The sequence below is a fragment of the Panulirus ornatus genome, chromosome 44 (assembly GCF_036320965.1).
Source record: "Panulirus ornatus isolate Po-2019 chromosome 44, ASM3632096v1, whole genome shotgun sequence".
NCBI classification, from domain to species: domain Eukaryota; kingdom Metazoa; phylum Arthropoda; class Malacostraca; order Decapoda; family Palinuridae; genus Panulirus; species Panulirus ornatus.
Genome location: NC_092267.1, coordinates 5195040 through 5212488, shown reverse-complemented (window position 1 = coordinate 5212488; position 17449 = coordinate 5195040). Strand labels below are relative to the sequence as shown.

General features: G+C 40.8%; 1 protein-coding gene across 1 annotated transcript in view; it reads left to right on the top strand.

Annotated features, from left to right (window-relative positions):
* LOC139762793 (uncharacterized) overlaps positions 1 to 17449 on the top strand; it is a 170056-nt gene that overhangs the window by 60507 nt on the left and 92100 nt on the right. Inside the window, 1 exon segment of the mRNA XM_071687949.1 lies at positions 8428 to 8488. Coding sequence (XP_071544050.1) covers positions 8428 to 8488 — 61 coding nt within the window.

The following is a 17449-nucleotide window of genomic DNA, read 5'->3' as shown; positions in this document are numbered from 1 at the left end:
AAGGCTCTACCATTGCTCTATCAAAGCCAGCCAGCCAGCCAGGCTCTACCAAGGCTCTACCATTGCTCTATCAAAGCCAGCCAGCCAGCCAGGCTCTACCAAGGCTCTACCATTGCTCTATCAAAGCCAGCCAGCCAGCCAGGCTCTACCAAGGCTCTACCATTGCTCTATCAAAGCCAGCCAGCCAGCCAGGCTCTACCAAGGCTCTACCATTGCTCTATCAAAGCCAGCCAGCCAGCCAGGCTCTACCAAGGCTCTACCATTGCTCTATCAAAGCCAGCCAGCCAGCCAGGCTCTACCAAGGCTCTACCATTGCTCTATCAAAGCCAGCCAGCCAGCCAGGCTCTACCAAGGCTCTACCATTGCTCTATCAAAGCCAGCCAGCCAGCCAGGCTCTACCAAGGCTCTACCATTGCTCTATCAAAGCCAGCCAGCCAGCCAGGCTCTACCAAGGCTCTACCATTGCTCTATCAAAGCCAGCCAGCCAGCCAGGCTCTACCAAGGCTCTACCATTGCTCTATCAAAGCCAGCCAGCCAGCCAGGCTCTACCAAGGCTCTACCATTGCTCTATCAAAGCCAGCCAGCCAGCCAGGCTCTACCAAGGCTCTACCATTGCTCTATCAAAGCCAGCCAGCCAGGCTCTACCAAGGCTCTACCATTGCTCTATCAAAGCCAGCCAGCCAGCCAGGCTCTACCAAGGCTCTACCATTGCTCTATCAAAGCCAGCCAGCCAGCCAGGCTCTACCAAGGCTCTACCATTGCTCTATCAAAGCCAGCCAGCCAGCCAGGCTCTACCAAGGCTCTACCATTGCTCTATCAAAGCCAGCCAGCCAGCCAGGCTCTACCAAGGCTCTACCATTGCTCTATCAAAGCCAGCCAGCCAGGCTCTACCAAGGCTCTACCATTGCTCTATCAAAGCCAGCCAGCCAGCCAGGCTCTACCAAGGCTCTACCATTGCTCTATCAAAGCCAGCCAGCCAGCCAGGCTCTACCAAGGCTCTACCATTGCTCTATCAAAGCCAGCCAGCCAGCCAGGCTCTACCAAGGCTCTACCATTGCTCTATCAAAGCCAGCCAGCCAGGCTCTACCAAGGCTCTACCATTGCTCTATCAAAGCCAGCCAGCCAGCCAGGCTCTACCAAGGCTCTACCATTGCTCTATCAAAGCCAGCCAGCCAGCCAGGCTCTACCAAGGCTCTACCATTGCTCTATCAAAGCCAGCCAGCCAGCCAGGCTCTACCAAGGCTCTACCATTGCTCTATCAAAGCCAGCCAGCCAGCCAGGCTCTACCAAGGCTCTACCATTGCTCTATCAAAGCCAGCCAGCCAGGCTCTACCAAGGCTCTACCATTGCTCTATCAAAGCCAGCCAGCCAGGCTCTACCAAGGCTCTACCATTGCTCTATCAAAGCCAGCCAGCCAGGCTCTACCAAGGCTCTACCATTGCTCTATCAAAGCCAGCCAGCCAGGCTCTACCAAGGCTCTACCATTGCTCTATCAAAGCCAGCCAGCCAGCCAGGCTCTACCAAGGCTCTACCATTGCTCTATCAAAGCCAGCCAGCCAGCCAGGCTCTACCAAGGCTCTACCATTGCTCTATCAAAGCCAGCCAGCCAGCCAGGCTCTACCAAGGCTCTACCATTGCTCTATCAAAGCCAGCCAGCCAGCCAGGCTCTACCAAGGCTCTACCATTGCTCTATCAAAGCCAGCCAGCCAGCCAGGCTCTACCAAGGCTCTACCATTGCTCTATCAAAGCCAGCCAGCCAGCCAGGCTCTACCAAGGCTCTACCATTGCTCTATCAAAGCCAGCCAGCCAGGCTCTACCAAGGCTCTACCATTGCTCTATCAAAGCCAGCCAGCCAGCCAGGCTCTACCAAGGCTCTACCATTGCTCTATCAAAGCCAGCCAGCCAGCCAGGCTCTACCAAGGCTCTACCATTGCTCTATCAAAGCCAGCCAGCCAGCCAGGCTCTACCAAGGCTCTACCATTGCTCTATCAAAGCCAGCCAGCCAGGCTCTACCAAGGCTCTACCATTGCTCTATCAAAGCCAGCCAGCCAGGCTCTACCAAGGCTCTACCATTGCTCTATCAAAGCCAGCCAGCCAGCCAGGCTCTACCAAGGCTCTACCATTGCTCTATCAAAGCCAGCCAGCCAGCCAGGCTCTACCAAGGCTCTACCATTGCTCTATCAAAGCCAGCCAGCCAGGCTCTACCAAGGCTCTACCATTGCTCTATCAAAGCCAGCCAGCCAGCCAGGCTCTACCAAGGCTCTACCATTGCTCTATCAAAGCCAGCCAGCCAGCCAGGCTCTACCAAGGCTCTACCATTGCTCTATCAAAGCCAGCCAGCCAGCCAGGCTCTACCAAGGCTCTACCATTGCTCTATCAAAGCCAGCCAGCCAGGCTCTACCAAGGCTCTACCATTGCTCTATCAAAGCCAGCCAGCCAGCCAGGCTCTACCAAGGCTCTACCATTGCTCTATCGAAGCCAGTCATCCAGGCTCTACCAAGCTCTACCAAGGATCTACCATGGCTTTATCAAAGCCAATCAGCCAAGCTCTTCCAGGGCTCTATCAAAGCCAGCCAGCCAGCCAGGTTCTACCAGGCTCTACCAAGGCTCTACCATTGCTCTATCAAAGCCAGCCAGCCAGGCTCTACCAAGGCTCTACCATTGCTCTATCAAAGCCAGCCAGCCAGCCAGCCAGGCTCTACCAAGGCTCTACCATTGCTCTATCAAAGCCAGCCAGCCAGCCAGGCTCTACCAAGGCTCTACCATTGCTCTATCAAAGCCAGCCAGCCAGCTAGGCTTTACCAAGGCTCTACCATTGCTCTATCAAAGCCAGCCAGCCATCCAGCTAGGCTCTACCAGGCTCTACTGGACCTCCACCGGAACTCTATAGAAGCTTTTCAACCAGGATATACCAGAAGCTCTCCAATTACGAAACATGGTCTTACCTTACACCACCTTCTGCCTGCCAGAGTTCATTAGGCTCTATAGAGCTACTCACTCCTTCACTCAACTTATTGCCAATCTCCTCCAAGTACTCTCAGCACCCGTGCAGAAGGGCCTTAAAGAAATGTAATGCTTTCCTTCCATCATGATTATCAGAGAGAGAGAGAGAGAGGGTGTGTGTGTGTGTGTGTGTGTGTGTGTGTGTGTGTGTGTGTGTGTGTGTGTGTGTGTGTGTGTGTGGGTGTGGTTGTTGTGTTCAACAATTAATCCTCATTCGAGGATCAATATTTGAAAAACATTACCGAATTCTGGTATAGAAATCCCAATTGAAATGAAATACTAAGAGAGAAATCAGAAATGGGTTGAAAAGTCAACCTTATGAAAGAAATTCATTTCGAACTCATTTCTTAACCCTGATATATAAACAAGATGTAAACCATCTGCCAGCGCACACTGGGGTTGCAGGGTGTACGAGTGCTCTGGCGCCTCATATTGCTGGATGGTATCGGAGTCAGCTCACGAGATCCAATTATTCTTATCTAAAAGCTTTTCCCGACCATAAATTTCTCTACCAACGCAGCAGTAAACCCCAGTTCAACCTCCCCCCAACCCCCAACCCTCCAGCGGTGTGTGTGTGTGTGTTTCAGATACCTCCAATGCCGTATTTTGACTCTACGTCAGTAGAATATCGGAGCTTCATAATGTCCTTAAAGTAGAAAGGTTACTAGATAGTAGGATATTACATATATATATATATATATATATATATATATATATATATATATATATATATATATATATATATATATATATATATATATATATATATATATATATATATATATATATATATATATATATATATATATATATATATATATATATATATATATATATATATATATATATATATATATATACATACATACATATGTACACTTTTTTGTGTGTGTGTCTGCCTGTCTGTGAATGTGTGTGTGAGATATCCATAAGTTTCCATGTGTGTATATGTATGTCTGTTTGTGCTAATAAACTCCCAAGACCTCATACCAATTGCAGGTGAACCAACACCTTGAACGACATGGACATGGACATACTGTCGTATCCATCTGTGTCATGCATAATGCCTCATCAGCATTACCTCTTCCCTTTCACTCAGGAGAAGGTCTCGTGAGTGTCGCTACGGGCACAGTTTGTAAGACATGCATCCATCTCCTCATCATTGATTCCGGATGCTATTGGATCGTACACAATTCAGCAGCAGGCGACTCTGCTAAACTAAAGGGATTGGAACACATTAAAGTTGACAGATATCCATTTGGACGATCTAGATATCAAATGATATCAAGGATAACGTCAGGGAATTGTGGAGTATATGATATAGACGATGTAAACACACACACACACACACACACACACACACACACACACACACACACACACACACACACACACACACACACACACACACACACACACCAAAATGATGCAAATATAACAAACTTCACGTCAATTATGTTAAAACACATTTACTACAAGAAGTATTTGAGTGAGTCAGATGTTTTATTCTATACCAAATGTAAAAAGACTTGTTTCAGTCTTTTGTTCTGTCTTAAGAAAACTCGGTGAAGTACAATTACTGACGAAAGTTGATGATAAACACTCTACCTTGCTTGAAATATATTGTTTTCTCTATCATATTTACATGTGAAAATTATCTTACAGCTTTTTCAGAATATTTGAATTGATTACTTGATTACTATTATATAAACAAATAAATCATATGAGATATAGAATAATTGAATGACTCTATACATAATATAAGATATAGAATAATCAAATGATTCTATAGATCATATATGATATAGAATAATCAAATGACTCCATAGATCATATATGATATAGATTAATCAAATGACTCCATAGATCATATATGATATAGAGTAATCAAATGACTCTTTAGTCTTGTGATGAAATGATCGATAATATAGATATGACACAGGAAATAATATGAAACAGTACAAATATTACTGAAACAGGGAGAAAATTCTGGGAACTTCCTTCAGTAACTTAAGGTCAACTTGAGGTTAACTTGGCTCCATCTCTGGCTAGAAAACTACCACGGTTTTTGAAAGTTAGCATACTGCTTCCCATTTTCTCTCACGAGTGTTCTTTTGTTCTCTTTGTGTCTGTTGCTTTTTCAAGATGAGCGACTGCATCTCTCTGGCGTTGTGTGTGTGTGTGTGTGTGTGTGTGTGTGTGTGTGTGTGTGTGTGTGTGTGTGTGTGTGTGTGTGTGTGTGTGTGTGTGTGTGTGTGTATTCATGGGGGCTTGTACGTGTATTGTTCTGTGTGTGTGTGTGTGTGTGTGTGTGTGTGTGTGTGTGTGTGTGTGTGTGTGTGTGTGTGTGTGTGTGTGTGTGTGTGTGCGTGTGTTCATGAGGGCTTGTACGTGTATTGCTGTGTGTGTGTGTGTGTGTGTGTGTGTGTGTGTGTGTGTGTGTGTGTGTGTGTGTGTGTGTGTGTGTGTGTGTGTTTTTGTGTGTGTGTGTTTTGTGTGTGTGTGTGTGTGTGTGTGTGTGTGTGTGTGTGTGTGTGTGTGTGTGTGTGTGTTATGTGCCTGTACGTGTATTGCTCTGCGTGTGTGTGTGTGTGTGTGTGTGTGTGTGTGTGTGTGTGTGTGTGTGTGTGTGTGTGTGTGTGTGTGTGTGTGTGTGCCTGTATCGTGGGACCCCGGTCCAGTCCAGCCATATGGCCACGTCACAGATTATAGAATCGCCCGGAAAATTCCATTTTTCTATTTCCAATTCGTTCATGTGTTAATCCTTCCCTTCCTCGCTCTTACAACTTTCCTAGAATAACAACACAGAGTTAATTACTAAATCACCTTACGATTATGATGCTGAAGTAATTAGGGTAGAGTAATGACTTAATTAATGACATTACACCACGCATTACGTTTAATGGATAAAGATATTCAATACTCTGAGGCCTAAAAAAGTAAATTTCATCCCATTATAATTTCATTGTTTAAGAGAGAAAATAAAATTTGTCCTTTTGTTTAGATTTTCTACAACCACAACAACGTGTTTCAGGACTTCATATGAAGGTTATGAGAGATTCAGACATCTGGTAAAATGTCAAAAGATAAAAAAACAGATTTTTTTCAATAAACTTACATCACATTATTTGTATACGAGTGTGCCTCTGATAATTAAAATGTGAAGTTAATGTCTGTGACAGACATGTCTCATCTGATTAGATATATTATTCAGAGCCAAAATCATATATACGAGTAAAATATATCGAGACTTGAAGGGTATACAGGTATTATGAACGCTGGCAATTCGGACTCGTATGTTCTAATCTTTCAATCTATACGCTTGAATGAATGTATTCATGGCAATCTACACACTCCAATGAGCGCATTCAAAGCAAGAGCGGGCGTGTAGACTCCCACCCAAACAAACACAGAATTCGGGACATCTTCATAGGATTCGAATGTCTTCATAGGATTCGAATGTCTGATGTCCACAATCACCCTCCCGTGTTCTGGAATCTATACTCTTCAGGTTCTTGTCAACAAAGAGGCACTGTATGATATCTCCTTTAAGACAATCTCTGCTTGGGTGTGATTCGATTGGTGATTCGATGGGTATGGATTGGACTCGATTGTGAAATTATACTCTGGTAATCCAATCCACGAACCGTGTGTTCCTAGATCGGCTGTGAATCATAGGGCCTTCAGATGAAACAAGAGTTAGGTATTTGACTGTACAAAACTGTACACAAAACGACCATCTGATTGGCCCCTGTAGTTCAGAACGCAGACCACTCCTCTGGTGTAGGATACAGACCACTCCTATTGGTCCAGAATACAGACCACTCCTAGTCTATAGGACCCAGACACCCCTCTTCCTATTATCTAGAACGTGGACCACTTCATTTGTATAGACTCCATACCACAGACCACTCGTATAGGCCTTACACCACTCCAATTATATAGGACCTATTCTATAGGTCCTGGACCATTCCTATACGACCCAAGCGTCTAATATAGTTCCATATAACAGATATATAACGTTACAGAAACCTGCACACCACTGTTTCTAATGTCGGTGAACATTAAAATCATTATTTACAATCAAACTAAAAAGCCTCCTTTTCTTTATTTCACCCAGGGTGAAGGAGGAGCTAAGGACAAACGTTTTAGGAGATTAATACAAGACAAAAGTGGAAAAAAAAATTTTCCACACGTACCATTTCACCTTATATATCACCTCGCCACACCGGGATAAAAAAACCCCACCCACCCACAATGGTCTCTCTGAGAAGAGAGACGAAAAGACCAGTAATGAAGACCAACCCATATCAAGGCATGCATTACATGTATGTACCTCCTGAGTGGGAGGGTCTTCCATTGACATCCCCCGACTATCAAAGGCTGATTTCAATCACAGCTAACAACAAAGTGGCAGTGTTTACAAAGCAGAGAGAGAGAGAGAGATCGTTCGAACGACTGATGTCTCTCTAATTAACTACGCGTTCGAACTATCCATGTGACAAGCCAGGTTTAATTGGCAGTTCCTGTAGGAGTTCATAGCCAACTTCCTATAATAATTCCCACTGTTCAATTTCTCTCCTCTTAACAAAAGCCAAGTTCCAGGAAAGGGTGTGTGTGTGTGTGTGTGTGTGTGTGTGTGTGTGTGTGGGTGTGTGTGTGGTATTTCATAATTCATTGTGTGTGTGTCTCTGTTATTTGGTAATGAGCTATACGATGGTACAGATGAGAAGGAGGCAATCCCCTTGCTTAAGAACTATGTACGTAGGATGTTGTGGTGAGTGTATCAACAATCTTATTGTATAGTGTGTATCTTGGTGTATATTTGCTGGTTGCTAGGCAACCGGTGACTGTTCTGAGGGCTGTGTAATTTCTCCTGTGGCTCGTAGCTTCGTCCTGTTTGCCTCCGAGCGAATTGCACGACCAAACAGACGGAGGGGATCTCACTGTTCATGTTCTTCCCATGTGTGTTCGTATTTCCAACAATCCCTCACCATCTTTATATATATATATATATATATATATATATATATATATATATATATATATATATATATATATATATATATATATATATATATATATATATATATATATATATATATATATATATATATATATATATATAATATATATATATATATATATATATATATATATATATATATATATATATATATATATATATATATATATATATATATATATATATATATATATATATATATATATATATATATATATATATATATATATATATATATATATATATATATATATATATATATATATATATATATATATATATATATATATATATATATATATATATATATATATATATATATTTATATATAGATATATAATGCAAATCCATCAACCTTTTTTATCTAATATGTCTCTTTTTCTTTACCACACACACAGGCCATGGGGGACCACTGTGCGAGAGAGCCAAGCCCGATTGTACAGGAGCTGATTGCACAGAGTGAGTACCGGCCCAGCCTCATGTTCAATACCATAGTTAGAGATAATGTTCTCAACTATGGTTGCTTCAGAATACTCTTCACGTATCATGGAAATTGGAAAGACAAAGAAAAAATCATTTTAACATCTACAACACTCTTATTAACGTGTGTTTATATATATATATATATATATATATATATATATATATATATATATATATATATATATATATATATATATATATATATATATATGTGTGTGTGTGTGTGTATGTGTGTGTGTGTGTGTGTGTCATAATATGACATTATACGAATATGGGACATAGGATTCGAACCGAGGCCCTGAAATAGTGACTTATAGAGATCAGAATGAGTTAAGGTTATGCTTACTGTGTTTTTTTTTCATTCCCGAGCTGAGAACGTAACAACCAGTTCAGTCGTTAGCAATAATGGCTCTTGGAACGCTTGTATATATAACCTGTGATGATTGGTCGATTGTGGGGGATTATATGTATCCTCAGTGGTGATTGGTCGACATGATGGGGATTATATGTACTCTCAATGGTGATTGGACTGCATGTAGGGGTATGTATGTAAGCTCAACGATGATTGGTGTGTGTTTGTGGGGGACTTTTATATACTCTCGATGGCGATTGGTCTATAAGCTGGAGCTTGCTTGTAATCACTACGATAATCTGTCTACTATGTAAACAGGACAATGACTTTTCTTAGAGATAGATAGATAGATAGATAGATAGATAGATAGGCAGGGAGGGGTAGAGAGAGAGAGAGAGAGAGAGAGAGAGAGAGAGAGAGAGAGAGAGAGAGAGAGAGAGAGAGAGAGAGAGAGAGAGAGAGAGAGAGAGAGAGACAGACAGACAGACAGACAGACAAACAGACAATCAGACAGACAGACAGACAGACAGACAGACAGACAGACAGACAGATAGTCTCCAATCAAATTCGTTGTTCCCTGAACCACGACATGTGAGCTGAGTTTGTGATTGGCCAGTTACACTAATTTCTCTTATTTTTCGAGGGTGGGTGGGGAGGGGGAGGGGGAGGGGGTTGTTTACCACTTTCACCCCCCCCCCCCCACCCATTTCAAAAAAAGGAGAGAGATGAATACGCTCCAATAAGTAGGAAGTGGGGGGGGGTAGTGATGCTATTTCCTCTCTCTCTCTCTCTCTCTCTCTCTCTCTCTCTCTCTCTCTCTCTCTCTCTCTCTCTCTCTCTCTCTCTCTCTCTCTCTCTCTCTCTCTCTCTGACGAAGGTTAGGGGAGAGGGAGAGCGAGGTGAGTGGGGGAAGGTGGAGTGAGGTGGAAGGGGGGTTGAAGTTAGGCAGGCAGCGTTCCGGCCCTAACTTTGCACATACACAATCCTTACACCACCAGAACAAGGCCATCCCTTTCAGGGTAGTTTGGTCGTTAGAGAGAAAGTTGTTGTGACCCAGTTCAATATCAGGTGAAATATAGTGAACCAATAATTACTCTCGTCAAATAAGTCTTAATTTACTTCAGAGATGTGAGGAGAGAAAATCTAATATTTAATGTAAATTTGATGTTTATTCGCTAATTGCTTCGTTTATGTGAACATAATTATGGTACGTAGGTATGAAGGGTAGACGATATCACGAGAAATTAATCTGATTCTTAATGTAAATTTGATGTTTAGTCACTAATTACTTCGCTTATATGAACATAATTATGGTATATAGGTATCAGGGATAGATGATATGAGAAAAAAATCTGATTTTTAATGTAAATTTGATGTTTATTCACTAATTACTTCGCTTATATGAACATAATTATGGTATATTGGTATATAGGTATCAGGGATAGATGATATGAGAAAAAAATCTGATTTTTAATGTAAATTTGATGTTTATTCACTAATTACTTCGCTTATATGAACATAATTATGGTATATAGGTATCAGGGATAGATGATATGAGAAAAAAATCTGATTTTTAATGTAAATTTGATGTTTATTCACTAATTCTTATACTAAACATTGCTTGATGCTTATATGTGCATAATTATGTTACTTAAGTGTAAAAGCCTGATGAATGTTTTGCTCTCCTACATATTCACTTAGTGCACTTGCTGGATGAATCAATTTAATCAAATTGCGAAAATTGAGTTAAATGCTGATGTAAACTGCTTGGAACATTATTACTCCGAGAGCGTTTAAATTTGACTAGCAGATTCGGACCCTCTGGACTCTACTAGCAGATTCGTGCCCTCTGGACTCTCACCTCCTCGCTCGCCACTCCTTTACTAACATACTCTCTTGCTCTAACCACCACTTGGACATTTACCTTCCTGCTTCCCTTTACGTCTGTCATAACTCTACTTACCACCACCACACTCGTTCTCACACGAAATAGAAAGAGATAAAGAGACAAAAACCCGAACTTCAAGACAAGAATGAGAGAGACTGGTCACAGAGATGATGATAAACAATATACGTAGATTTAGATATACTAATAAAGCAATACAGAGACAGGTAAAGAAACAAGAGGAAGACGACTGTATAAAAGTGAACACAAAAAATATTCTCAGTAATATTCAGGATAGAACCATTACTTTTTGTCGTTTTACTGAAAACATATGTTCTGTATTTTTCCGGAATATTGAAAACACTGGTATGTATATATATACCATCAGACTGGGGAAGAGCTGTGTGGTTTCAGAAGTGGTAGAGGATGTGTGGATCAGGTGTTTGCTTGAAGAATGTATGTGAGAAATACTTAGAAAAGCAAATGGATTTGTATGTAGCATTTATGGATTTGGAGAAGGCATATGATAGAGTTGATAGAGATGCTCTGTGGAAGGTATTAAGAATATATGGTGTGGGAGGTACGTTGTTAGAAGCAGTGAAAAGAGGGGCAAGTATGCAGTCTGGGAGCTTGGGAAGTGAGTCAGTTGTTGTTCGCTGATCATACAGCGCTGGTGGCTGATTTGCGTGAAAAACTGCAGAAGCTGGTGTCTGAGCTGGGTAAAGTGTGTGAAAGAAGAAATCTGAGAGTAAATGTGAATAAGAGCAAGGTGGGTTGGGCCATTCGTTCTTATGTTTCCTTGCGCTACCTCGCTAACGCGGGAGACAGCGATAAAGCAAAATAAATAAATAAATATATATATATATATATATATATATATATATATATATATATATATATATATATATATATATATATATATATATATATATATATATCATGGTCTAATCTTTTTAGCATGGACCAAACTTCAGAATCGACCAAAAGGCTTAACGTACTGGGGGATATATGACAAACATGTCCTTCGTTAACAACTAAAAAAACGAAGGGAAAAAATGGCTCCATATATATCGAAGTTATTGCACATGTTTTGTGTGATAAAGTAAGGTTTTGGAGGAGAGGGTTACCAGTATGTCTGGTTTGGAGGTGGTTTTTACCAAGCGAGGTAGAAGGGTACACACGTGATATTGCTGGTAGAGATTAACACTTGATACTGACTGGAGGTTAGATTCTTTGAATTACCTTTTATATGTACTTTACCAAAGACTAAGTGATGGTTGAAATATGTGAATTACCTTTCATATGTACTTTACCGAACACTAAGTGATGGTGGAAATATGTGAATTGCCTTTTATATGTACTTTACCTGACACTAACTGGAGGTTAAATTCTGTGAATTACCTTTCACATATACAACAGAAGAGACAATTATATATATCACTCCCTCGACGCAATCATATCTCTTTTCCATCAGTGGGGACTGAGGAGAGAGATCCCAGGATCTTTAAAATTGCTGACATACTGGCTTTTAAAAGAGTGGAATAGACCTGTCGATATTATAAGCTTCGTCTATGAGGAAGGAAGATGATGGGAGCTCCAAGTGACGTGGCCTCGAAGGAGGACAATGATTGGTTCCCTATGTGGCGTTTGACTGCTCATATATATATATACACACACACACACAAAGCCGTCGCCACATTAATTACACTCCCGGAAGGACCTAACCAAGACAGCAACGCCCACTCCACTAACCTACAACCCAACCCACCCACGAACGCCCACCCTGCACCACTACACAAACCACCACATTAGCCACAGTTCCAGAAGGTCACCAACTTTTGCCACCACACCAATCAGAAGGCCTTTGCAGACCACACATTCCTGGAAGCACTCACCCACACCACACACAATATGACTGTGGCGCACCACACAACCAACACACAATAGGACTGTGTCGCACCACACAACCAACACACAATATGACTGTGGCGCACCACACAACCAACACACAATAGGACTGTGTCGCACCACACAACCAACACACAATATGACTGTGGCGCACCACACAACCAACACACAATAGGACTGTGTCGCACCACACAACCAACACACAATAGGACTGTGTCGCACCACACAACCAACACACAATATGACTGTGTCGCACCACACAACCAACACACAATATGACTGTGGCGCACCACACAACCAACACACAATATGAGTGTGGCGCACCACACAACCAACACACAATATGACTGTGGCGCACCACACAACCAACACACAATATGAGTGTGGCGCACCACACAACCAACACACAATATGAGTGTGGCGCACCACACAACCAACACACAATATGACTGTGGCGCACCACACAACCAACACACAATATGAGTGTGGCGCACCACACAACCAACACACAATATGAGTGTGGCGCACCACACAACCAACACAGGATTACCGTGCCTCCCACACCTACCACACACACACACACACACACACACACACACACACACAAGCACACAACCACCACATAACCACAATCATCCCTACCATCATACACCCACCACACAATTCCACAAACCCTAAATACTTCCGTCCCACTTTTTCTCTATATCCCCTACAGGAAATATAGCTATATATATCCCCTATAGGAGATATAGTTCTCTCTCTATATCACATATAGAAGATATAACTTTCTATAGATCCTCTACAGGGATGATTCTCTCTATATATCCCCTATAGGAGATATAGCGCTCTCTATACCCCCTATAGGAGATATAGCGCTTTCTATATCCCCTATAAGTGTTACGGCTTTCTATGTATCACCTATAGGAAATATAGCTCTCTATATAGTTCGTCTATAGGAGACAGTTCTTTCTATGTATCTCCTATAGGAGATATAGCTCCCTATATCCCTATAGGAGATAGTTCTCTATATCTCCTTCAGAAGATATAGCTCTCCCTATATATATATATATATATATATATATATATATATATATATATATATATATATATATATATATATATATATATATATATATATATATATTTTTTTTTTTTTTTTTTTTTTTTTTTTTTTTTATACCTCGTCGCTGTCTCCCGCGGTTGCGAGGTAGCGCAAGGAAACAGACGAAAGAAATGGCCCAACCCCCCCCATACACATGTACATACACACGTCCACACACGCAAATATACATACCTACACAGCTTTCCATGTTTTACCCCGGACGCTTCACATGCCTTGATTCAATCCACTGACAGCACGTCAACCCCTGTATACCACATCGCTCCAATTCACTCTATTCCTTGCCCTCCTTTCACCCTCCTGCATGTTCAGGCCCCGATCACACAAAATCCTTTTCACTCCATCTTTCCACCTCCAATTTGGTCTCCCTCTTCTCCTCGTTCCCTCCACCTCCGACACATATATCCTCTTGGTCAATCTTTCCTCACTCATTCTCTCCATGTGCCCAAACCATTTCAAAACACCCTCTTCTGCTCTCTCAACCACGCTCTTTTTATTTCCACACATCTCTCTTACCCTTACGTTACTTACTCGATCAAACCACCTCACACCACACATTGTCCTCAAACATCTCATTTCCAGCACATCCATCCTCCTGCGCACAACTCTATCCATAGCCCACGCCTCGCAACCATACAACATTGTTGGAACCACTATTCCTTCAAACATACCCATTTTTGCTTTCCGAGATAATGTTCTCGACTTCCACACATTTTTCAAGGCTCCCAAAATTTTCACCCCCTCCCCCACCCTATGATCCACTTCCGCTTCCATGGTTCCATCCGCTGACAGATCCACTCCCAGATATCTAAAACACTTCACTTCCTCCATTTATATATATATATATATATATATATATATATATATATATATATATATATATATATATATATATATATATATATATATATATATACATATATATATATATCCCCTATAAAAGATACAGCTCTAGGGATATAGCTTTCCCTATATCCCTTATAGGAGATATAGCCCTATCTATATCTCCCCCGTAGGAGTCCAGAAATACGCGAGGTTAGCGGGAGCAATTAATTCCGTTTTTCTCTGACACAGAAGGAAATGTTTTAGTGTTAACTTTCCCCATAAATATGTTAAGAGTGCTGGAGAAATATGTAATCTCCCTTGCGAGAAATTTTGCGTTTAAAGTGAAAGTTTCAGTTCATTTGAAGGTCGCACGAAACCATCTCTTGCGATTTATTAAGTATACTTAAACTCTACTTAAGGATTGGGATGAAGAGAGACTCTGTAATCGAACAAAGAAAAGTTTTTTTTTAGAAAAAACGAGATTATAAACAGACCAGACCAGACTGGACACCGACGAAAAATGAATAAATTAAAAAAAAAGATAGAATTAATAACAAAAAAAATATATATGGCCAGAATGTTACACCTTATATATATATATTTTCTTTTTTTCGACCAAAAAAACCCTCAAACCACAACCTTAAAACTTCACAAAAAGAAAAGGCAAGTCTGTTTTAGAAATTCTCTCACAGACGACAAATAAAGATTTCCAGATCTAGTTGCTTAAGTTCGCACAGGGTCGAGGGTATAGGTTCGAATCCTGATTACGGCAGTCGGTCCCACAGTCAACCCAGCTGTTCATCCACCTTTGGGGTTTGGTCGAAAAAAATAGCCACCTGGCTCAGGCTATGGTATATATATATATATATATATATATATATATATATATATATATATATATATATATATATATATATATATATATATATATATATATATATATATATAAAGATATGTAGGCTCAGAGAAAATATAAAAAAAAAAAACTCCCCGTTTTCTCTCCCAGTTGAGTTTTTGGCATTTAAAGTTTAACGAGGGTGCGCGGCTTAGCCGGGCGGTGAATGCTTAACGAGGCGTCACCGTCGAGCCTAAGAGGGAATGCTTAACGAGCTATGACCATGGGTAACGTAACAAGCGGCTGTAGGAATGTAGAGAACGTGTTTGACACACGAAAGCCTTGTGGGGTCATGCTAATGGGTGGCCATGCTTGGGGTTGTAGACGAAGTCTTAACATAGCCATTAAAAGGGATAACAAAGGTCTTAACATAGCCATTAAAAGGGATAACAAAGGTCTTAACATAGCCATTAAAAGGGATAACATAGCTAGATTACAAGTGTCTACAAGAATCTACAAGCAAGTCTTGAAAATTACCATGCTGGGTAGCGAAGCAACGTGAACCTTATGCCAGCTACAGCTGCTTGTAAATGAGGTCTTAACATTGCCATTAAAAGGGATAACAAAGGTCTTAACATAGCCATTAAAAGGGATAACAACGCTAGACTACAAGCGTCTACAGGAAATCTACAAGCGAGTCTTTAACATTGGCGTAAAGGATAGCATAGCTAAACTACAAGACTCTACAAGCGAGTCTTTAGCATGACCATGCTGGGTTGTAGCTTCTGTGGCTACAAGAGCTTGTAATTTTGAGCTATTTTTAACATGAAGTCACTTTTAGCTGTGGCCAACCAGCTGGTTAAATATAGTTAAGTTAACCAGCTACCAAATAGACTGGGCTATGTTGACCATACACTTAAATCTAACTGTCTGAATCAACCTCTTGAATTCAGCTATCTTAATCAACCACTTAGATTTAACTGTCTTGATCAACCACTTAAATCTAGCTAACTTAATGATCCACTTGAATCTAGCTATCTTAATCAACCACTTAAATTTAACTGTCTTAATCAACCACTTTTATGTAGTTATCTTAATCAACTACTTAAATCTGTCTTAAGCAGTCACTTAAATCTGGCTCTCTTAATCAACCACTTCAATCTAGTCATCTTAATCTACCACTCAAATTACCTGCTTTAATCAGTCACTTAACTCAACTACTTAAATCCTAACTACTTAAATCTGACTGTGGTAAGGGACCAGATAAACCCTTACCTCTACCTCAGTCCTGTGTTTCCCCTTAAGTCTATCTTCATCATCAACAGCTTTAACAAAATCTCAGTGGCTTTATCCCCTTTAATTAACCTTTCTCTTTTATGGTAACCCCTTAAGGTATATCTCCCTCACTCTAACCCTCAGTATATTCATAGATATACCCGAGTATACTTCACTATTCATAGATATACCCGGGTGTACTCCACTATTCATAGATATACCCGAGTATACTTCACTATTCATAGATATACCCGAGTATACTCCACTATTCATAGATATACCCGAGTATACTTCACTATTCATAGATATACCCGAGTATACTTCACTATTCATAGATATACCCGAGTATACTCCACTATTCATAGATATACCCGAGTATACTTCACGATTCATAGATATACCCGAGTATACTTCACGATTCATAGATATACCCGAGTATACTCCACTATTCATAGATATACCCGAGTATACTTCACGATTCATAGATATACCCGAGTATACTTCACGATTCATAGATATACCCGAGTATACTCCACTATTCATAGATATACCCGAGTATACTTCACGATTCATAGATATACCCGAGTATACTTCACGATTCATAGATATACCCGGGTGTACTCCACTATTCATAGATATACCCGAGTATACTTCACTATTCATTGATATACCCGAGTATACTTCACGATTCATAGATATACCCGGGTGTACTCCACTATTCATAGATATACCCGAGT